The sequence below is a fragment of the Neoarthrinium moseri genome, assembly GCF_022829205.1.
Source record: "Neoarthrinium moseri strain CBS 164.80 chromosome Unknown scaffold5_Wmoseri_CBS_16480, whole genome shotgun sequence".
NCBI classification, from domain to species: domain Eukaryota; kingdom Fungi; phylum Ascomycota; class Sordariomycetes; order Amphisphaeriales; family Apiosporaceae; genus Neoarthrinium; species Neoarthrinium moseri.
The window spans coordinates 669,674-691,558 of record NW_026055119.1 but is presented as its reverse complement, the minus strand read 5'-3'; the positions used below and the strand labels follow the sequence as shown (position 1 = coordinate 691,558).

General features: G+C 50.9%; 7 protein-coding genes across 7 annotated transcripts; 4 read left to right on the top strand and 3 right to left on the bottom strand.

Annotated features, from left to right (window-relative positions):
• Positions 1–784: 784 nt before the first annotated feature.
• JN550_002393 (uncharacterized protein) lies at positions 785–1,638 on the top strand (the record flags this gene model as incomplete). The annotated part of the gene is made up of 2 exons (XM_049313684.1): positions 785–1,182; positions 1,257–1,638. 2 exons carry the CDS (start codon positions 785–787, stop codon positions 1,636–1,638), a joined length of 780 nt encoding a protein of 259 aa, XP_049175684.1.
• A 200-nt stretch (positions 1,639–1,838) lies between these two features.
• Positions 1,839–3,111, bottom strand: JN550_002392 (uncharacterized protein; the record flags this gene model as incomplete). The annotated part of the gene is made up of 2 exons (XM_049313683.1): positions 1,839–3,023; positions 3,076–3,111. 2 exons carry the CDS (start codon positions 3,109–3,111, stop codon positions 1,839–1,841), a joined length of 1,221 nt encoding a protein of 406 aa, XP_049175683.1.
• Positions 3,112–5,150: 2,039 nt separating this feature from the next.
• Positions 5,151–6,568, top strand: JN550_002391 (uncharacterized protein; the record flags this gene model as incomplete). The annotated part of the gene is made up of 3 exons (XM_049313682.1): positions 5,151–5,184; positions 5,233–6,250; positions 6,301–6,568. The coding sequence occupies 3 exons, from the start codon at positions 5,151–5,153 to the stop codon at positions 6,566–6,568; spliced, it is 1,320 nt and encodes a 439-aa protein (XP_049175682.1).
• Positions 6,569–7,591: 1,023 nt separating this feature from the next.
• JN550_002390 (uncharacterized protein) lies at positions 7,592–9,235 on the bottom strand (the record flags this gene model as incomplete). The annotated part of the gene is made up of 1 exon (XM_049313681.1): positions 7,592–9,235. One exon carries the CDS (start codon positions 9,233–9,235, stop codon positions 7,592–7,594), a length of 1,644 nt encoding a protein of 547 aa, XP_049175681.1.
• A 2,688-nt stretch (positions 9,236–11,923) lies between these two features.
• Positions 11,924–13,265, top strand: JN550_002389 (uncharacterized protein; the record flags this gene model as incomplete). Its single annotated transcript, XM_049313680.1, has 7 exons — positions 11,924–12,103; positions 12,163–12,308; positions 12,367–12,449; positions 12,511–12,533; positions 12,592–12,610; positions 12,657–12,776; positions 12,838–13,265. The coding sequence occupies 7 exons, from the start codon at positions 11,924–11,926 to the stop codon at positions 13,263–13,265; spliced, it is 999 nt and encodes a 332-aa protein (XP_049175680.1).
• A 1,427-nt stretch (positions 13,266–14,692) lies between these two features.
• JN550_002388 (uncharacterized protein) lies at positions 14,693–16,463 on the bottom strand (the record flags this gene model as incomplete). Its single annotated transcript, XM_049313677.1, has 3 exons — positions 14,693–15,626; positions 15,683–16,046; positions 16,109–16,463. 3 exons carry the CDS (start codon positions 16,461–16,463, stop codon positions 14,693–14,695), a joined length of 1,653 nt encoding a protein of 550 aa, XP_049175679.1.
• A 2,784-nt stretch (positions 16,464–19,247) lies between these two features.
• JN550_002387 (uncharacterized protein) lies at positions 19,248–20,636 on the top strand (the record flags this gene model as incomplete). Its single annotated transcript, XM_049313676.1, has 2 exons — positions 19,248–19,381; positions 19,448–20,636. The coding sequence occupies 2 exons, from the start codon at positions 19,248–19,250 to the stop codon at positions 20,634–20,636; spliced, it is 1,323 nt and encodes a 440-aa protein (XP_049175678.1).
• Positions 20,637–21,885: the final 1,249 nt, after the last annotated feature.

Genomic DNA, 21,885 nt, shown 5'->3' with positions numbered 1-21,885 from the left:
GGATGCCTTTTACCGCGTGTGGGAGGAGCATGTGGGCCGGCATTGGTCAGAACGGAGGGACTGCACTGAGGATAGGTCCCCGGACTTCTTGATGCCCACTTCAGCACAACTACTCCGTACGTGGAGAGTAAGCCAGGACGCGACTCCAAGGGACAACAGGTGCAAATCAGCTCACACTCTGTTTGGGCATGCCAGAAGCCTCAACCCAAGATGTCAACGTTTACTTCACCTTTCCGCCAGTCGAGATTGCACATTGTCAGCACTTGCAGGTAGATCTGAGTGATCATGTGCGAGCTCCACATGCACAACTGAGGCAAGCCTGCACAGATACCTGTGCAAGTACTGTGTGCAGCATGCTTGTTGCTTACTGTCGGCGATACCAGCATCTGGCTCGAAGGACGTCCGGTGGATGAACAACACGATCCTGGTCCAAATCGACCCTGTGCGACAGATGCGCCGCCATTTGCGTTGTGATGACTAGGTAACTTGAGGTTCCTGCTGCACTTGGATCCCTGAAACGAGCCTCCATTTGATCGGCCCTGTCAGGCCAAGTGCCATTCCAGGTTGTCGGCTATGGCCGAGCCCAAGTACCGCGGGCGGTATAGTTTTAGTTCGTTCCGACGCCACCCGATGTCCGCAAAATCCGAGATGCAGATAAGCGCGCTGCAGATTCGAGTGCCGAACGAGACGGCTCCGCCACATATTTCAGTCGCTCGAACCACCCGCCCGAACATACGATACGATGCGATCATGATACCCAGGTGAACTCGCAAAACCTGCCGGCATGGTGACCCCACTTGTCCGGGCTGCTTGGCGGCGCAAGCTGGCCGGGCTCCCCTCGCTGCGACCTCCGCGATCACGCTTCCAGTCCACGGGTCCTGGCCCGAAACCAACGCCGCCGAAGCCCCACGAAGCCCCGGCCCCGAATGCGACGACGACCCATGCGCCGCCAGCCAGTCCCCCCTCGATATGGCAGCGGCTGGGCCCCGTCACCCGCGCCGCCAACGCCTACTCCAGGGCGAACCAGAGGCGCCCCTGGGTGACCCAGGTGACCAGCTCTCTGATCATCTTCCTGCTCGCAGACCTGAACGCGCAGAGGATTGGCGGGAAGGAATACGACCCCATACGGACCCGGAACATGCTCATCACGGGCGCCGTATTCTCTATCCCTGCCTATGAGTGGTAGGCCTCCATCTCCATCTTGTCCGTGTATCTAAGCGAACGTCTCGAGGCTAACGACGGTCCGTTTCCTGCAGGTTCAAAGCCCTCAGCGGCTGGTTCGTCTTCCGCTCGTTCGCGCTCTCGGTCGTCACGCGCGTCATATTCAACCAGTTCACGTTCGCGCCCCTGTTGAACACCTACTTCTTCTCCATGCAGGCCTTCTTGACCGGCGGCGATATCGTGGAGCGGATCAAAGAGAAGGTCCCGGTGACCTGGACAAACAGCTGGAAGCTCTGGCCCGCCGTCATCGCCTTCAACTTGGCCTTTGTCCCCATACAGTTCAGGGGCGTGGTCGCTGGTGTTGCGAGTGTTGGCTGGCAGACCTACCTTAGTATTCAGAACAAGAAGGCAGAGATGGAAGAGGCCAAGCGGGAAGCTACAGAGCCTATCGCGGTATTGGGGGACGCTATTGCATAGAACTAAAACAAGTGCGATGGGCGATCCCTCGCAAACTGAGACGCAGGGGTTTTTGACACTTTCCTAGATTTCATAGACCTAGAGGGCAAGTGGTACATTCCAGAGAATCATAGAAAAGGCTTGAAGCACAAGACTTATGACACAAAACACAGCGTGGAATATATATCCTCTACTTGTATACACACAACATACTATGGCCTTCAAGTTCTGAAAGGACTGCCCCCAGAACAAATGGCAGGTGAATCAGTACACTCGGCGCAGTAGTCGAACATGTCGGACTTTCCGCCGAAGATGTTCTGGAGGTTCTTGGGGAGGTATGTGGAACCAGCTTTCCTGTTCTTTCCTTCATCTTTATGATAAACAACATAGCATGGAGATTGGTTAGAGACCTTGGAGTTGTCCGTGTAACTAGCTTCAATGACTGGCATGTCGTAGAAACAATCCTGACGCGTACTTGTATCGAAGTTGATCGTCCCGAGAGGAGATGCCACATTGTATCCGTTGTGCTTTTTCTGACAGTCATACGATACTCGGTAAAGGTCTCCGAGGTCGATCTTGTGTGTTTTGGTGACATAATCTAGGACCTTCCTCTCGGCCTGAACGGTGTACCTCTCACGAGTCCCCGGAGCCATTGGGTATCCTCCAGGTCCGGGTGCTTCCAAGGTGAAGCAGTGGCCATCTATGATTATGCCCGACTCTTCTTTTGGGCACTTGTCTGGAGCGTAGCCATCCTTCAGAACGTAGTAATTGGCTTCAGTCAAAGCCACGGAGACGAGGTTCATTCTCAGGTTATCTGTGAATGCCTTCCGGAGGTCGTTCTCCTTTAGGTAGTAGGTGCCGTAGAAGAATCTTCCCCCGTCAAAGAACCTGGAGATAGACTCTTTATACGGACTGCCAGGAGGGTAAGCATTCTCCATGCCCTGTACATGGTCCAGGGTTCCATCTGCGAAGACAGCGGTAAGAATGTTTCCAACTGCATCTTGTACTGCTTGAAACGAGGCTTTCATCCTCTGGTCCAGGGCATTCTCTGTATCAGTCTCTTCCGGTGCTTTAACATTATCTGCTGCTACCGTGATTATGCCTCCAATAACGCCGAGACCAGCGGCTAGTGGACCTGATGCTGCACCGGCTGCTGCCCCAGATATGCTGAACACGCTTGCTATGTTGGCCAGTAACGATTTGGTGTCTGTAGTGGGTGCCTTGATTGTTATATTGCCACTAATGGATCCAATATCATAGTTCGTCGCAAAAGCTGCGGTGTCAAATATATTGAGAAAGACATGCATCAGGTCATAGAAGTTCGCAGCATTAACAAGCGTCCAGTACGCCTCTTTTCTCGCGGTCTCTTCAGGGCCGAGCTTTTGGCAGTCGCTCAGGGGCGGTGCCTAAATACAATCAGACGACTATCCTTGAGAATGATGTGGACTGGGCACCAACCTTGCACGTGCTGTCATGTGCATTGAAACAGTTCATGGCATTTGAGTCTTGGAACAGGTGTGTGAATGAACCCAACCAGCGATCAGTTGAGCGTCAGACGGGTTTCCTTGATGTGATCATAGAAAGGGGATACATACCTATTGTGCCATTGGGTCTTATTCTATTCACGATTATACTGTCCATGAACGCCGGTACGCCACGCTCCGCAGCAGCATCGGAGGCTGACTGTTCACCAGGTAGGGGGCTGTAGCAAAGTCCTCCTGTCGTCTCAGAAGAAGATGGACTAGTAGTTGCATTGGGCAAAGGACGGCGTTCGTAGACACGGGGGTACGGTACATAATGGGCAACGGTGAAAAAACTGTGAGATGTTAAAATGAGCCATAGAGAACCTGTCATCAGATTGAATAACGGGATCATGGTTATAGAGACTCTAGCCGTGAACGATGCCGAAAGAGGAGAAAGAAATTGCAACTTCTAAGATTGGTATTGTAGAGTTCCGAATGAATATTGAGCTGAAGGGTTTAATTGCAATGAATTTGTCTCCTTATTTATACACTTTTCCGTCGTGCTGACGTTTGGGAAAGGTCTACTAGCAGTTGGTGGCGTAAACAGTCATCAACCTCCTTCGAAGCAGAAGGATCACGATATGTATCGACAGGTAGCCACCTGGACTTCTGGGACAGATCACTCGGGCTTTGATACCTTTCAAAGGGACTGTATGTATCGAAAGTCTAAAATTAGCAGATTAACACGAAATGCTTGCAAATCATAATGCAACAGACCTGGTCCGATTGTTCATTACCCTGGGACTTTTCTTTTTTGACATTGAAGAGACGTATACTGATCTCGAAATCGAAGGGCATGTTTGAGTGATTCTGGTAGGAATGATATCATCACAGCTTCATCTCTAACGCAAAAGTTATAGAAGGATGATAGAAAGGAATTAGCCAAGCCACTGTTACATGGATAAGGTCATATTTGAGCCCTTGAGTTCTTCTTTCTGCTGGCGCCGAGAATACATGCGGTAGACTTAGCTGCAGGATTACTCATGGGTTATCGGCACGTCATCATACATATCCCTTATTTCCGTATTCGCCTGCCACAATTTTACTATGGTAGGGTCTTAATGTTAAGCCAACGAGGAAATCATACTCATTTTCAACTACTTCAACAATCAGGCGGTAGGAATGTTCTCCGGGCTGCTCGATCGTCTCCATTGAATAAATCTGGAGGCATGGAGTTTTCATAAATACTTCTTTGTAAACTGTGATAGAATATTAACCATGATCAATTCACTTGGAAGTCTAATTGGGGGTTCATAATTACTAAATGGTAGGCCAGGTACTTTGCACTGTTTTCCACTTTTTTTCTCCTTCTTTTTTTCCCTGGTGCATACACAATACCTTGGATTGGTCAATTTCTGGGTTTGAAACTTGATCAGTGCCTGTAACTCTGTCGTGGGTTGTTCTTTTGAGGTACAGAGTGCAGAATCAAATGACTGGAACTGGGTATGCCAAATGCAGCTGCAGCTGCCAGGATCATAATCCAAAGGCAAAATTCGAAGTATCATAACATGATGGCGATCTTTCAACCAACATAACATGATCGTTACAATTTGGTGTCAGGCTCCTTGTACCGGGGGCTAATGCATAGCCACTCTTTTCGGGACCAACATGCATTGCTCCCTCTCGTTACCCGAGATTTAGCAACACATCGGCACGCCGGGTCGGATTGAGAACCCCACTATCACTCTAAAATCCGACAGCCATGTGCTTGATCTATTTTTGAATGCCGTTGGTTGCTGCAAGGCACAGCAATGCGCATTGAGACTGTCGCTTGCGTCACGTTTATTTCACTGATGGATGATGCCTGTGACATCACACTGCTGTGACATCACCAGCCCGGCCTTCAACTCACAAACGCCACAAATCTAAATGTACCATCAACTTGGGTAAGCGACGTTATTACTTCTCGATCTCTGCACAATAGTTGACCAAGTCAAGATCCAATGATTCTATCGATGTTCACACTTCTCTCATTGCCTCTTTGAACACCACTCACGCGATAAATTCACCATGTATCTACTCCTCACATTCATAATATTAAGAGGTAAGTGATATAGATTGCCTGAAATTCTGATATTGACAAATATTCAAGCTGCACTTGCTGTCGCGGCAACATGTGACAGCATTACCATCAGTTCAGAGGATGATGCCAATACGATCCAAGGCTGTAGAACTGTGACCGGAGACGTCGTTCTGTCTACTGATATCACAGATGCCATCAGTCTCGAGGGCGTCGAAGAGATTGCCGGCAACCTGAAAGCCTCAGGGTCTCCAATTACCTCCTTATCAGCACCTAAATTACGCTCGATTGGCCGAGATCTGGCTTTGCATGGGCTAGCAGAGGCAACTGACATTTCGTTTCCGCAACTCAACGAGATAGGTGGAGTTTTCGATCTAGATTCTCTGCCATCGCTCACGGCATTGAATATATCGGTTCTGACCTCTGTTGAGTCATTTCATTTGGGCTCAATGGCAAACCTTACCAAGATGGAACTACAGCATCTGTATAATGTTACAGGTGCCAATCCAACAGTCAATATTTCTTCTGTTGGCTTAGAGAGTGTCTCAGGTTTCAATGAAACCTCCCGCCTGAAATCCTTCACGTTGCAAAACGCCCCGAATCTGAAGCTTCTGCCCATCAGGACTGCGGAAATCGATACTCTGTTCATTAACGGGAGTGGGGTCTTGACCGTGGACTTTTTCGTCGGTAATATGGGTCCAAAGTTTATTGGTGCCCTGAACATCACTGGTTGCGCCAACTTTTTCCCCTTCCCTGATGCTACCACAGTCAACGCCCTGAACCTCTACCAGAACACATTTTCGGACTTGGAGCTGGAGTTACTCGAGGTTAAGGACTCTATACGTATCATGGACAATCCAAATCTTGATCATGTCTTGTTCCCAAACTCCGATCTGGTGAGAAGTGTTATTTATGGCCCACCGACAGGTTCCAAGGCGCCCCAATGGAAGGAGCTGGTGATCACAGGGAACCCAAAACTAGATAGCGACCAGCTGGACTTCGCCGACACAGACTGGGGTTTTTGGTACTGGGGTGCTCGAAATCTTTCGACTCTCATCATGACAGGAAGTAGTCTACACAATAAGTTCTTGTACGTTCACCCTATAAATCTTGATCTAATCGTTCCCTAACTTGAGGCAGCGATCCGGATGACACGACCGGACAGAGATTACCGGAGACAAATCATACGTACACCACCGCTGAGTTCAGAGTTAGCACTGATGCCATTGGTTTCAACTGCTCTTTCTTGGATTCGTTAAGGTCGAAGGGTCTGTTCCAGGGTAGCTACAGCTGCCAAGGAAACACGATACCCGCTGGGCCGGTCCCTGGCACGGCGATGAGCCGGGTTATGTCGGTCGGGATATTGCTAGGTTCAACATTTATTGCTGCTTCTTTTGTCGCCATCTGAGGATGAAATCAATTTTGGTATCCATAAGGTTGTCACCGTCTTGGTTATGGCTTCAAAAAAACGTTTTATAAAAAACGGGGAAAAAGTCCCTTTTTAATATATATATAAGTATCCGATTTTTAAATACTTAACGATATTTATAAATATTTAAGTATTATTCATTATATTTAACACTTAAAAATATAATTAAAATTGTGTTTATATTACCCTTTATTTAACGTTAAAACGTATAAAACCGTTTATTTATAACTATTGTAATCATTTAAATAATTAATGTTGTATAAAATATAAAACGTTTCCGTTGTTTTTAATTATATAAATTTTTTAATAATTAAATTAATTAATATAATGTTAAGTATGAGTTATTATCCTGAATATACTTAATATACTTATAAGTATTAATATATAATGGCTTCATTATATAATTCATTATCCGTCTTAGGAGTCTTTTATACTCATGGTCTTAAGACATGCCTTCACAGTCTTCGATATGAACTATACGGGGTGCAAACTGACATTGTCGAGTCAAGTTTCACAATAACTCCACTGGCCTTTAGACGAACTGGAACGTCTTACTGATTAGTAGAAAGCTTTCAAGTCATAGCCTGGCTTTTCGCAGATCTCCATGTTACTTAGAAGCCCGTACCGTTCATTGATGGGTTCTTTTCCACCAAGCAGTTTCAGCGCTGTTCTTCAGTCCTCCGGAACAGGTCAGAGGCCCAAAGCAAGGGAAATCTAAATATGTTGTCTATCGATGGACTATTTCAGCTCGGTCTTCCATTTAGTCAATGGAACAAGTCAGCTATGACTGCGAAGGAATGATTTACTTCGAACCAGATATCTACTGTTTGCGGATAGTTGCGCCTAAAATCACCTATGTGTTACGTATGTGACTTTCGGCCGAATCTCATCTGGATCCCAAACATGCAGGGGTGCAAGAGGTACATATCTCACTTCATCATACAGCTATCATAATAATATATATTGGATATATTACCGACCAATGTCTTGCAATGCCACGACCTACGGTTGATATGTGTCATGGGGCATTTCATACACCATATCTTCAGGCGTGGGTAGCTGGGTAGGTTTCGAGGTCGCCGATAACTCAGCCCTACCTTGCTGGCTCATCTGTGCCGATAATGCCAAGCCAGCGTTCCTTGATTTATCGCTGCTATTATCATCCAAACCTACAGTCTTTTTCTTACTCTTAGTAAGCGGGATCCCGCAGATCGACACACTGCCATTCTTCTTCGTGTGTGCCCGTAGAACCCATCCTATTAAGCCGATGAGCAACAATCCACCGCCTAGACCACCCGCAAGACCAGCAATGAGCCCCGTCTTTGTCCCGGAACTGCTTGCATTGCCACCATTGTTCAGGCTATCCAGAGTCGTATTCTGGACTGGACCATCCTCTGCCAGGGGTGACCATACTCCTTTCCAACTTGTGGCCCAGTCATGGGTGCTTGCATCTATGGTGGTAGCATCTTGTTTGATAATGGTTGACGCTTCGCCTCCAACTTTGGGCCCTGGTGCCTGTGCGAGAAAGTAGAAGGCAGACTGCAGATTCGAGCCAAAGAAAGCATCCTGAAGAAATGCCCTGCCCAACGCATAATGACCCCTTGAGGCACCATTACACGGGAAGTATGACGTTGGTCGATCTACGAGTGGCGCCTCAAGCGTGAGGTTAAGATGCATGAACGGCACTGAAATGTTGACTTTGCGCACGTTATTGTTTGGGTCTAAAAACGTAAATGTGAGGGCTGTAGGGGCTTGAATAATCTTGGCGTAAGCCGGAGAGTCTGTCTGCCATAGGTACAAGCCTAGGTCGTCGCTGTATTTTACTGGCAGGTCGGCCGCAAGGGCATCGCATGTGCTCTTCGGAAGGTTAAGGTACGGAGCGCACGGGTCAATGTTGACGTCTAGACGATCACCAATTGTCGAATTGCCAGACGCCAAGTACCCAGATCGGGAACTGAAGTTGAAAGGCGAACCTCCCTGCACGACCTCAATTGTGATGTCTAATAATGGAGCGCCGGTCCATGTATGCAAGGGGTCAGTCATGGGCACCGCGAGAACTTGCCCTACGGCTCTGTTCTTGTCGTAACCACCGAATCTGAGCGAACCTGTGATCCTCTGCGGCTGTACTGACCCAATGTGCATACCAAAAGTCATGGATTCAATGTAGCGCTGCTCCCAAAAATGGCCAGCGATGAGACTGGTATTAGTCCCTTCCGCGTCTGTATTGGGATCCACGCGGAATGTATGGTTAACGATACCAGGTGCAGCCCCAAAGCTCAAACAACCGGCAAAAAGGGGATATTTCTTCCCGTTGGGGTATTCCAATTGGGTATCGTTGAGAAGCACCATCGCAAGGTCGTCAACTTTATCTGTGGCCCACTCCGAAATGGCCTCGCCTAGGCGAAATGTGTCGGTGTAGCGAGCCGGAACGGACCCGCTCGAATCCATGCTGTCTGACCAGTAAACTCCCGGGCGGACAGAGATGAAGGGCGTATTCCCACTGCTGGAAGAGTCATAGATCGCACCAGCTTCCTTCGCATAGCACGGTCTCCCCTCAGAAGCCGTACTGCTACAATACGTCTCGCTAAGGAAGTATGACTCCCACATTTTCCCAGCGTACATGGTGATCTGTTGGCGCTCTCCCATGGTCACCTCTATCGCGTTCCACGGTCCATCCGGGCCTAATGTTGTGGAAGACCACCGAACGCCTCGTGGCGTGGCTTGTACTATTGTAATCGACAAGCCTAGGTAGGCTAGATTTCTTGTGGAGAGGCCATAGGGTCGATGACGAGTCATACTGTTTGTCTTATGGCTGTTTCGGCGGCGACTTCATGCAGTGCCTTTGCGACGTTCTGAACTGTTGACAGGAACGAAGACCTTCGCAAGACAACCAAGAAGTATGAAGCGTATAGAAGCTAGCTGATTGGATGTGAATCAGTTGCTTGTTGCTTCAAAAGCTTCCTCTAGTCGCTCGTTGTCGTAGTTGATGCTTGAAAGAGGGAAAGATAACTCAGTCTTGCAATGACAAGCCAACGGATATGAAGGCGGCTCTTTTCCGCGACGAGAGTTGCCGGAGGATCGGATTCCTGGTTTTTCACTGGTTGCGCCAAGATAGTAAGCTGAGTTACAGAATATTTTGTACGGTAGCACAGAACACGATCCTGTGCCAAGGAGTGCTTCTTCATTGGCGAAGGCATTGATACTACAGCCCCTGCGGCCCCAATACACTCATTCGTCAGAAGGCTCGCCCCTGCATTTACTTTACAAAGCGCAATATCATTGGAGGTTACTGCTGAGCCGTAATCCTCTCATCTTGCTTTTTTTATTCTCTGCATTAAGTGGTCAGGCACCGTCGGGCGGCTGAAGGCTGCAGCCCACCTTGCTGATACAATGCTGGGGGCTCTCCTCAAATATTCTCTCAATTTAATCATGAGCGGAATCCTCCTTGGATTCTCTTCTAGGGTTTTTCATTTAGGACATCTTCTCTTTCTGTGGAGAACGCGCTTAATATGCAATGGCTTTCCTGGTTAGAACCTGTTACATACTGGAAAATTGATTCAGCCTTGTCTGCACTGCACGCGTGATGGGGTTGCCACAAACGATGGTCAATATGCCCTGTCTATTTTAGTGAGCTTATCATTACGGAACTTCATCTGTCTATGATGTTGTCAAATTTGATATCGACGCCCGTGACGCTGGGAAAGTGTATGAGCCTGGATTCGGCGTGAGAGATGTCTTTTCTAGCAATTATCGACTAGACTCTGTGGTAGATTCTTGCCAAGATGCATGTGTTCTCCGCGCGATGAAGACCCTAACTGCGTACGCTTCGGGCACTTGCATTTCTTGCATCGGCAGAACGAGCACCGGAAAATGTTCGCTGCAGTGGCAACATCTCATCAATCTACAACCACAGCTGTGCTAAGTAGCCAAGTTGGAAGAGAAACCCACGCAATAGCTTATGAGCGGATAATGAGATAGTTCCTTCAGAGCAGCCTGCTCTGGACTGAAGACACTTTCTGTTGGTTACAATATAACTAAAAGTCTCTGTTGCGAACTGGGCTGCTTTTCTCCCGTCGATCTCCATGTCGGCATTCCCGAGTCAGGCTTCATACGAGTCGATTTGACGGCCTATTCAAGACGAAACGATTCCTATAGGAAGCGAAATTGTTTCCCCACGGGCTCGGCTTTGATCGGGACCCGAAAATGTTTTCTTCTGCTAGATCGCACCGAACTTAAAATAGGTGCCGTCGGCTCGAGGCCCGACTGATGGAAATTAGGAAGTCACGGAATCGCAACTTTAGCGCAATATTTCTCGAGCTGGGCCATCGGCAACTTAATTGCCCGTATTGAGCAGGCATGGGGGCCCACGCTGTCTTGGACAAGACCAGAGAAGAGACCAGCACCTTGACTACACCAAGGCGTACGCTTATTGGACCTCAGAATGCGAGGTTCATTCCTTGTTTGCAGACCGGGCGAAGGAGAAGAGTACCAAAAATTGGTATATTAAATGTTTTATGCTGTAGTACCACACTCTACAATTATTAAGTCGTAATGTATGAAGTGCCATTGAACGCGCATAGGTGATTGACTCTCATGAACAAGGATCGCGGTCAGGGGCACGTTTTGCAGTGGGGTCCAAGCTGCCCAGGTCCACCCAAATGGGTAAGGCAGCTTGATCCATGCTTCTGACATGCTTCGTTGTTGTGCATGAATTCCGCTTTTGTCGACTTGCAGAAAATGCTAATGCCGATGAAGACAGTTGCAGCAGGGTCGATCTCCCGGCCGACTAGCTCAAAGAGACAAGGCAACGTAGGAGCTTTGCGCGTGATACGATAGCCGCCAGGTCCAGTATGTTACAATAGATAGATGGACATTGTGCGGCGGTCACCATGCATAGGTGCATGCGTCCTGCACTTGTTGATAGGCAGCGCAAGATGCCTATTTACTTAGGTAGGTATGGCAACGAATAATATCACCATGGTTGCGCCGCACAGATGCAGCTATTCACCCCCGAAGGATTCAATGGAGGCTTACGTAGCGTCCACGGCCCCGATATTTAGACTTTCTGGGCACAGGGGTCTATACGGAGCTGTAACGGCGCGCCCGGGCAGGCCAGGGGCCAGGGTCATAGATTGAAAAGCGCGCAGACGCGTAAAAAGTAGAAAACCAGAGAAACCCGGCGCAATTGTAGTTCTCTTTGCTTCCTCTCCGCCAAGAGACCTCAGCTGCTCTAGTCCGAATGGGTACTCGCGCCATACATCCAAGTATTGATCCGTGTTTGTGCTTCAGGTAGCGCCCGACCTGTACCCAGCCCAGGGGCGGCCCGAGAATAGAATGGGCACACTTAAGAAGCCTAAAAGGGGTGGCCAAAGCCACACCGAAGCTATCAATGGGCAGGTCATGGCCTTGTCTTCTCCTAAGCTATCCGCAGCTCAAGGCAGCAAGGCCAGCTTCTCGGACCATCTGCTGCGCCCTCGTCCCGCTTCCTGTGCTTCACTGCTATCGGACCAATCAGTAAGTGACGTTCTGAGCCATGTTCTATAGCCATGCAAGCATATACTCCTCCCATGCAGCTCGTAACTACACCATGTTTCCAAGAGGACTGCTTGCCAGCAACTGACATGAAGAAGGGCAACGCTAGTGCCTTCCAGGAAAACCTCTGGCCGACAGTTGACAGCGATGAGTCGGATGAACCTATGTCCTGCCCCAAATCAAGAAGGTGAGGATACTATTCCCCTGTTTCAAAGTCATCCGGACTCATAGCTGTTGTTTTTCAGGGGGAGTCGAGGCGAGGACCCAAAACACAGGTTTCGTTCGAGAGTACGCAAATTTGGCAGGTTCGGCCGATCTGTTAATAAGAGTGCGTTCACCTACAGAAAACACGCGCCTCGCATAAATACTTTCGCTGACGTTGATGGAAGAATACTTTATGCCCTCTGATCAGGTGAGATTTTAAACCCTTGTGACTCGATCCCAGCTCACGAAGACCTTGTTTTGCCCAGCGGGAATTAGATCGAAATGGTAAGCCACAGTTCTTCTATAAACCGTTTGTGCTAACGACTGGCAGACACACAGCATATAATCCATCTTGACCTGCTTGACGGTAGACTCCATCTAGCACCTCTCACCAATCCTAGAAAGGTTCTGGATGTCGGGACTGGAACTGGCATATGGGCCAAAGAATACTGTAAGTGTATCTTGACGTAACATTCCCAATCGTTCTCAGAGTCATATGCCAACAACGAAAGCGGCGAGGAATCCGTTTACCGATGTCCTGGGGATCGACATCAACCCCATCCCTCACTCAAACACTACCGGCAACTGCTTCTTTGAACAGTATGACGCACGATCCAAATGGAGGTTTCCTTACAAGTTCGACTTCATCCATGCACGAAGTCTCGGAGAGTTCAAAAACGAAGATAAGAGAAAGTTATTTGAAAACATCTACGAGAATCTAGAGCCTGGTGGTTGGGTCGAGTTCAGAGAATGGATTGTACATGTGCAATCGCCAGACAATTCACTATGGGGAACATCGATCGAGCTGTGGAACAAACTGCTTGACAAAGGTGCGCGCAGCCGACCCCCAATAACGTATAGCCGACGTGCTGACACAAAACGGGTCTACGTCGGATCCACAAATCGCTCCACTTCATCACCGCTTACAAGGAGATACTAACCCAGATGGGTTTTGTGAATTGTACTAACAGGAAGTACTCGGTGCCGCTGAACGAATGGCCGCCCGGAAAGCGGTGCAAGAGGGTAGGGGCACTGATGAATTCGAACGCCAGGGAGGCCATCGAGAGTCTGTCGCCCAGCATATTCATGGACATCTTAGGATGGTCAGCAGAAGAGCTCAGTCAACTCCTTGACACGGTCTACAAAGATCTGGGTGACACAAACATACATTGTTTCATCTCACTGTAAGATTCCAAACACCTTCAAGTGGCTTCTACCCATGCTTATCCCATGCTAGGATGATAGTTTACTGCCAAAAACCTCATGAAGACATCACTGGGGACGCCCCTCCCGGCACAGCATTGTCGCATTCGTTAAGTACTTTCAGAACACATGCCGGCACTCCTCGTGGGAGCATGCAGGGTCGACAGAGTTCTACTCTGGTGCAGTAGTTGTGACAGGACTTCGGGGACACTCCTCGGCTTCTAGACTGGCCTTGTCACGGGTTGGTCTAACATTTCCAGGGATTTGGAATTCCCAGAACTCCAGGGAGTGATATGTATAGGATGATGGGAAAAGTTAGCATCAGGAAAGGAATACCATGGTCAATTGGCCTTCGATACTGGTGAAGTCAGGGTTTTACGATGTTGTCGGGTACGGTAACCGAGCTGAAAACACCAGCTAAGATAAACTAAAGATAATTTGGGCTATAAGTGGGTTTTTCGTGAGATGCCAAGAAACCCGAATTTAAGGGTTGCTTTGGACTTTCCGGAATCCGGGTAGCGTAGACAAAGAGTATGAAGCTATGCTTGGGAAGTATTTAACAGAAGAGTGATATTGTCACGCGGCGTGCAAGTCATATGGGTGCGACTTTCTTAGGCCACCATTGCACTTAATTTCGCATGAGAGTGTTACAACACCTATAAGGTACTACTGTGAGAGCAACATCACCCGGATACATCGCGGATACGGCCGCCAGCGGCGGTGCTTCGGACAGCAAGCCTAATGCCGCGTCGCGCAGCCAAGCTGGCTGGATGGGCATCGGGGCCATGGGTGCCTTGGCCGGCGTTGCCTACGTGGTTCTCTGAAGCAGTGTCAACGTGTCACCCCGAACTGACAAACGAGGGAAAGGTTGGCGTATCTGAGTAGTCTCGTGGCCGGAATGGGTACCATAAGTATGGGCAGTCGGGTAACGTAGCTTGGATCAAATTAAAGTACCACAGAAGCGAGCATCAAGTGTGGATGTCAACTACGGAGATCGTAGAGGCAACTCCTCTATCAACGTACGCAGCATACGGTACAGATTCGCAATTTTTGCCATTCATCTCGAGTTGAGATTGTGTGTTCAACCCTGAGGCTGTTCACGAAGTCACACTACCCTCTGTCGCCATCCTATTTTCATCCTGGAACAGCATCACGGGCCGAGTCTCAAATGTCAAGTACCGTCTCATCATCCACGCCAATGCCCATGCCCAAGCTTGGGCTATCAACCGAGGGGGCTGGTCGATCGCTCTCGACAGGTTCCTTCCAAGTGAGCATGAGGCTCTGCGGCAGCAGGGTATCGAAGCTGACCCGCACGTCATTGACCTCCTTGATGAACTTGATGCCAATATTCAACTCGCAAACGACGAGCTGGAGCTTCATTCCAGGCTGCACCTTGGCGAGGATGTCATCGTCAATTATGAAGGCCTCGATCGGCTCCTTGCTGAGATCGAGCTGATCTGGGCGCGGCATGTTGCTGTAGGCATGGTCGATGACGGACCGTTGAAGATTCAAGGTGCCGGCTGACTTGACTTTGCCCTGCAGGTCTTGCTGGCCGAGAAGCTTCTCGAGCATCTTCTTCTCGCTCTTCTTGCGGCGCTTGACGGAGACGACCTGGTACGTCTCATTCATGGTACTCACGACGCGGATGTTGCGCGGATCCTCGTCGGCAGCCTGGTGGTCCGAGTCTTTGAGGGCGTCCATGACTGTCAGGCGGAAGATGACGAGCTGAGTGAAGGGGTCAAGCTTCTCGGGAACCATGCTGGGATCCTGTTCGTCGAAGGCGAGTGGAGTCTTCGTAGCCGCGCCATCATTGGAGGGTTCTTTCTCTATCTCGAAGACACCGCCGTCGCAAAACAGAAACTTGGCGGCGGTGTTGAAGGGGTCGCGCAGCTCCTTGTAGAGCTGTCGAACGTTGCGAAGCTCATCGGGCGCGATAGAGCAAATAGCTTCCGCAGCCAGAATCTGCGACGTGTACTCCGGGCACGCATCGACAGCCTGGACATACTTGAGGAAGTTGTGAATCAGATCGGCTGCCTGCTTGTTGTCTTCTTCAAAGCTTGTATCGCTACGAGGGTAGTTCTCAGGGACCCAGCGAGACCTACACATGCATTGGTTAGTCTTGTGGAGCGTGCTGATCCGCGGGGATAACTTTACAAGAAGCCCTTCACGACGATCGCAAAGTCGACTCGCCAGTGCTCAGGATTCTCCGGGTCATAGAATTTGGAGCCGCCAACGCCGGGCTGGATGACGTCTCTCGCGGTAGCCTCGCGGATCTCCTCGGCGCTCAACTGCTTCAAGTCATTCTTGTCAAGGCCTTGAAACATGCGTTGGGCACTCTCGATGCCGCCCAGAGCCAGATACTTGTCAAACAAGAAGTTTCTGGGACTATCGAAGCGGCGCTTCTGGCGATAGCGCTGAATGCACGTCTCAATGCGCTGCGCAAACGGGAGGATGGGGTCATAGAGCTTCTTGTTCTCCTGATGCTCGTCCGGAGTGGTCGGAGAGTCAGCATAGAATTCTGTGGAAGAGTCGGTCAGATATCAAGAAAGTCATATAAGCACACTTGGGAGGCTGGTTTACCTTCGAATCCAGTGATGGCACGTCTGGTCTTGCCAGGCTTGCTACGCTTCTTCTTCTTTTTCTTGGGCGCGTCCATAGAGAAGTGCATAGATCCGCCAACATCTGTGGATGCGGGTTCTGGCGCGGCTTCCTCGTCACTCGCGACATGGGCGCTGAGCATCTGGGGCTCGCATGGGAGACTGCCGGAGCAATCGTGTTCATCCGTTGCGAGGTCCTTGCTCTCATCACAACCTGCAGAGCCTGAGCTCAAGGTCTTGCTGGAAGCGGAATCACCGCTTGTGGAGTCTTTGCGCTCTCCATTAGCAGAATGGTCAGTAGGGTGATGATCGACGGGCTCGATCTGGTGATCTGCCATCTTGACCGCGGTGTTAACTCGGGATGAAGCAGATATTACATATGTACGTTCAACAATGAGAGGCGATATGAAAAAGAAGGGAAAACCAAAATTTGTTGCCTACGCAAATTTTGACTGGTGTCTGAGATGCTGGAGCTGGGAAGGAGCAATACTGAGGAAGAGGGTAACCCACTGACTTGGTTCTTGGCAGCGAGATTCCTAGGGCAGAGCGAATGGTGAGATATTGAGATGCTGATACAGATTGCCCTATCCTATTGTGGCTTCAAAGGCTGTGATTCACAGATTGTAGCATGGAGAGGATTACAATGGGTGGGCGGCAAAATAAGTCCCATTATTACCAAGTGCTGGGGTCTGGAAGTTGTTTTAGATTAGAAAGCTTGTGGCGCGCCTTCTCTTGGTGATCTATCTCATTTTGTTATTCTGTAGTATTGCAAACACTAGATGCAAAAGTCTGAATAAGTGACAAGTGGTAAACATGGCCCGGCAAGGCAGCTAACCACCTTCGTTTGCAATATGCCAGTCCTGCAATCGAACACTGCGCATTCATGGCAAGAGGCAGGTAGTGCTCATGCAAGGCACAGACGCGTGTCAGATTCTATTAGCACCACCTCGATTGGAGCACGTTTGGACAATTCACAAGGGGAAGATGAGAGTTTGATAAGTCGTGAGATGGAAGAGTATAGTCAAGACGCTCCATTTGAGGTTACCTTGACTGTGGGGCTCTATACTCGCCCAGGTGCGAATCATACGCCCAAGGTTGAGCAGTGCCACACAGGTATCTTCACTGGTCCATCCCTTGGTGGAAAGGTTCTGGGTGAGGGGTTGCGTTGCATGTTTGTGGGCATCAGCTGTCGCTCGTCAAATGGCATGATGCTGGCAGTGGCCAGCAAACATCGTGATTGACATCTGATGCGATCAGCTGGACTTGCAAGCGGCGCATGTCTTACTCTGATGGAACACAAGCAGTGGTCTGACTCGTCCCTAGTCCCTACCTAGGTACACGGGGCTTCTGATACGGATTTTGCAGGTGCGTTGCACCCAGCACCGTGGTTCGTGTTTGCTGCCTTGTGGCATGCGTGCAGATGGCGAAGTGGAGGGGTTTCGGGGCCGAGATCACCATAAACAAACATGATACGTTTCCTGCCATGGTGAGCAATCGGGTCCAAGATGGATATGGCCATCGGACTGCACTACCCTTAGGTCAGCCTGTATCGGGGTGAAGGGCTGGCCTCCTAGGCCCCTACCAGTGGCGGCTGGTGCTGCGGCAGGCTGAGCAGGGAGTCCACAGGCGCCCTCAGCGCCCTGAGTGGTCAAGGCAGACCTGGCAGATTCACGGGCAGTGTGGCTCAGCGGGGCGACGACCGCCAGAAGCCCGACTGCCAGCGCGCCCGCCCGCCAGCCCGCCACATCGCTGCTGAGATGCCGCCTGTGCCGGGGGCCAAGCCGCGATGGCAGGGGTCGGTTATTGGCTCGCGGGGTATGCGTGCTCAGCCAAAGCATCTCGCAACGCGCCCACACGCCCGCCCGCCCACGCGCCCGCTCGCATCCGAAGCTGCGGATGGAGAACGGGGTACGGCATTGCGGCAGTAGGTACTAGTCAATGCATGCTGCGGCCGGCGGTGGAAAGCTGACCTGGAAGCTGATATAGTACCTAGGTACTGACTGAACGATGCAAGCTGACGAGCTGCGGCCAGTCTGCCTACCGCTACAGCAGATGTGGCTCTGGAGAGAGAGAGAGAGAGAGAGAGAAGCATATCGCTTTCTGCATCGGGTTCTCCTGATCAAGTCATCCGTGAGTCTGGACAGTCACCCCCGTCACTAGTGTCGCCCGTCTTGTGTCCACCGGCCAGCCCACGGGGAAACTGAATGCGATTCGTATTTGCGAAAAGGCCCATATGCAAGTCAGAGGCAGTTTGCTCTAGATGAGTTGTCCGATAACCACCTGTGATCAATATCCACTGCCTGCCTGACTGCCTGCTTACATACACAGCAACTTACACATCACAAGTACATCACTACCGGTGCCGTAGTGTCCTGACTAATAAGTAGTAGACATGGACAGTGATACAGTGCCCCTTTTCGCCTAGGGTGTGACGTGAACTGCGGCGTCCGTGTGTGAAGGGGTGAAGGGGGGCGCGTTTTCCCTTGACCCTTCCCCCCTGCCAGCGCCAACGGTAGGGTTTTCCATCGGCGCTCTCGTTGGCGAAATCCTGCAGTCCAGCCTAACTCGTAGTCGCAGTACTCGTCAACTTACCGCTTTGGCTTTTTCGCGCTGGACTGGCGCTGCGCTGCGCATCGCATCGCTTCGCTTCCCTTCAGACTTCGCCTCTCGCTTCAGGCAGATCGTCAATCAGTCATTCCTTTCTCTACACTGCGGCCCGCGTCTTCTTAACCAGCTCCCGTCCCCTCCTTTTCGTCCCTTCGCGACCCCCTTTGTACTACTACTGCTACGACTAATTATTGACCTCATGCTGAACTTGAACTGTATTTCTTTGTTCCGAGCCTAGAACCAATTAATCTTCTCGCGGCCGTTTGGTTCCTTAGTGCCGTCGCCTCGTCACCTTGTGCCGCATTGGGGGACATTTCGCACCCAGCCAGGCCAACGCCCAACTGCACGTTGCGTACTCACCCAGCCCGTGTGATTTTTTTTTGTTGTTTCCCTCAGCCCGCCAGACCCTCGCACATAAAGCATGAGGATACGTTGAGAGAAAGAGAAACTTTCCCCCAACCCTGCCCTCACTTACCCTCCCTCCCCCGCCGTCGCCTTCGCCGTCTCAAAGAAAGATGAACGGCGAACCCCCGGCCAGACTGCTGGCCACGGCCGCAACCTTCCCGTCGGCCAAGCGCGCCCTCAGCGGTGATCGAGAGATGCCCAAGCGCTCAGAGCTGATTGACTACAACTACGCCGTCGCCGGACAGTAAGTCTTGACCACCTGGCCGCCGATGCGCGTACCGCCCTGACTAACGTACCTCGCCTCCCACAGTGCTGGTACATTGTGCGATGCCGACGGCGAGCTGTTCATCAAGCCTTGCACCAAGGCCGAGATCGACTTCTACGAGTCCGCCCACGTTTTACACCCTGATTTCGCCGAGCTGATGCCACTCTACTACGGTAGTCTGGCGCTGACGGAGAACACCACCGAGGAGATGATCCACGCCGCCATCCCGGCCATCGTCGAGAACGCAGACGTGCCTGCCGCCATCAAGGAGGAGGTCCAGTCGCATCTTCACCTGGACCAGCGCCCTGCCGTCTCGCCCGGTCCCGAGATCCATGTCCAGCGCGCGGCCACCCTTCCCGTCCCCGTCCCCTCGGACGGCGTGACCTGGGTTCCGAACAAGAGCCGCAAGATCACGACGGACCGCGCCATTGTTCTCCAGAACTCGAGCTTCGGCTACAAGAAGCCCAATATCATGGACGCCAAGCTGGGCCTGCGGCTGTGGGCCGACGATGCGCCGCTGGAGAAGAGGCAGCGCTTCGACGAGATTGCGCAGACGACGACCCACAAGAAGTACGGCTTCCGCGTCGCCGGCATGCGCGTCTACAAGGGCTCCACAGACCCCTCAGAGCTGGACGACGAGGACTTCAAGGTGTACGACAAGTACTGGGGCCGGGATACGGTCAAGGAAGAGAATGTGGGCGAGATGCTCAAGAAGCACTTTGTCTTTGTTGAGAGCGCGGGCATCGACGCCGAACTGGGCAAGCTGGTCGCGCAGGCCTTCACGGCCGATCTGAGGCGCGTGCAGGAGGTGCTCGAGGCCAACGAGAGCCGCATGTACTCGGCGAGTCTGCTCTTCGTATTCGAGGGCGATGGCGAGGCGCTCAGGGCCGCCATGGAAGAGACCACGGCCATGGAACAGGAGCGGGCATCCCGGAAGGAGAACAGAGCGTCAGTACACGAAAAGGATTCAGGCCCCGGGCTATGCGCTAACCTCCGGGTGGATAGCGGCATCGGCATGGACAACGAGGGCAATGCCGTGTTTGACGCGGTTGTTGGCGATGACATGTCGGACATTTCGGATGATTCAGAGGAGTTCTCGAGCCAGCCCAGCATTTACAGTCTGAGACTCATCGATTTTGCGCATGCCAAGTTTGTGCCTGGCCAGGGCCCCGACGAGAACGTTCTACTTGGCGTACGGAGTCTGGTCCAGCTTTTCGACGACATGTCTAAATGAGCCAGGGATTAGTTGCAGCATTTGCACCGGAAAGAAATGGTGTTGGTGGTTTTGTGATGATGGGATACCCGGCGTGACGCACAGTCATCAGCCACAGAAACCAGGAGCAATGGCGGTCGCAAGAGCATAAGGGCATGTGGGAGGGCATAGATCAAAGGCATGGAGAGCTCGCATTCGCACTCGCCACATGTTCGCGTCTCTCCTCGTTGCATTGGGTGCATAGAAACGGACGGGCTAAAAGGCAACAGCAGCAGATGCGCGTCAGCATTTCCGCTGGAGGACGCATGGATCGACTGGCTAACGACTCTTGACAAGAATACCTCCAGAGACTCGACGGTGTTTCACTTCACATCCTGCTTCTGCTCAAGGCATCTTATAGAAATCCCCACCTCAGAGGGCTAGAGGGCATTTAGGTAGTTTTGGAGTTGCTCATGACGACAATGATGATTTCATATACATTTTTTCTACCATCTACGGGCGCATACTTGAGCTGCGAATATGACTTGGCACGTATCTGGTGTTGGGCAATCGCTTTGTAACCATGTATATGAAATGTGATAAGTACTACATGACAATTTTCTCTCTATAAGTACGAGTTGAACGCATAGCTTTGCGAGCTTGCAGCAGAGACTACCAAGACGCGTCAGAGCACCCCGGATGATGACATCTAGGCGCAGGGCCTTCAGGGCGAAACGAAGGAATGCGGTCTCCAAAGCGGATGTGGAAGCCCTCCAAACCTAGCTCGTGGAACTTGAGGAGGAACATAACTAAGTTACGAGAGATTAGAATGATTACTTTCGCTCCAGGCTCGGGCTCGGGCAACTTCTCGATGAGGATGACGAGCAAGACGTCTCAGAGTCAGAGACCCCCGAAAACCCGTTCCACGATATGAAAGCCGCCGAGGTCGAGCGGGTGCTCCAGTCTTCCATGTACAACAAAGCACGTCGTACATCCTGTAATCTTCACTATGACGGCTGCTGTTCAGAGCATATGAGCCGCCGAGTGTCCTTTGCGAGCATCTCCAAGAGTCTCCACAAAGCTAGACATTCACGGCTCAGTTCATAAAGTTGCAAAACGTGAAAGCCGTCCCACTTTATAGTGCTATAAGCTCCGTGATGCCGGGGTGTGGGTGGGCTGAAATAGCGTGGCGTAGCCTCGCCCCGCCGTGCTGCAAGGCTATGATACGAAGCTATCCCGTCCTCACTCAACCTCGTCTACGTTCCGGTTTTCTCACGTTTGCACAATGAGC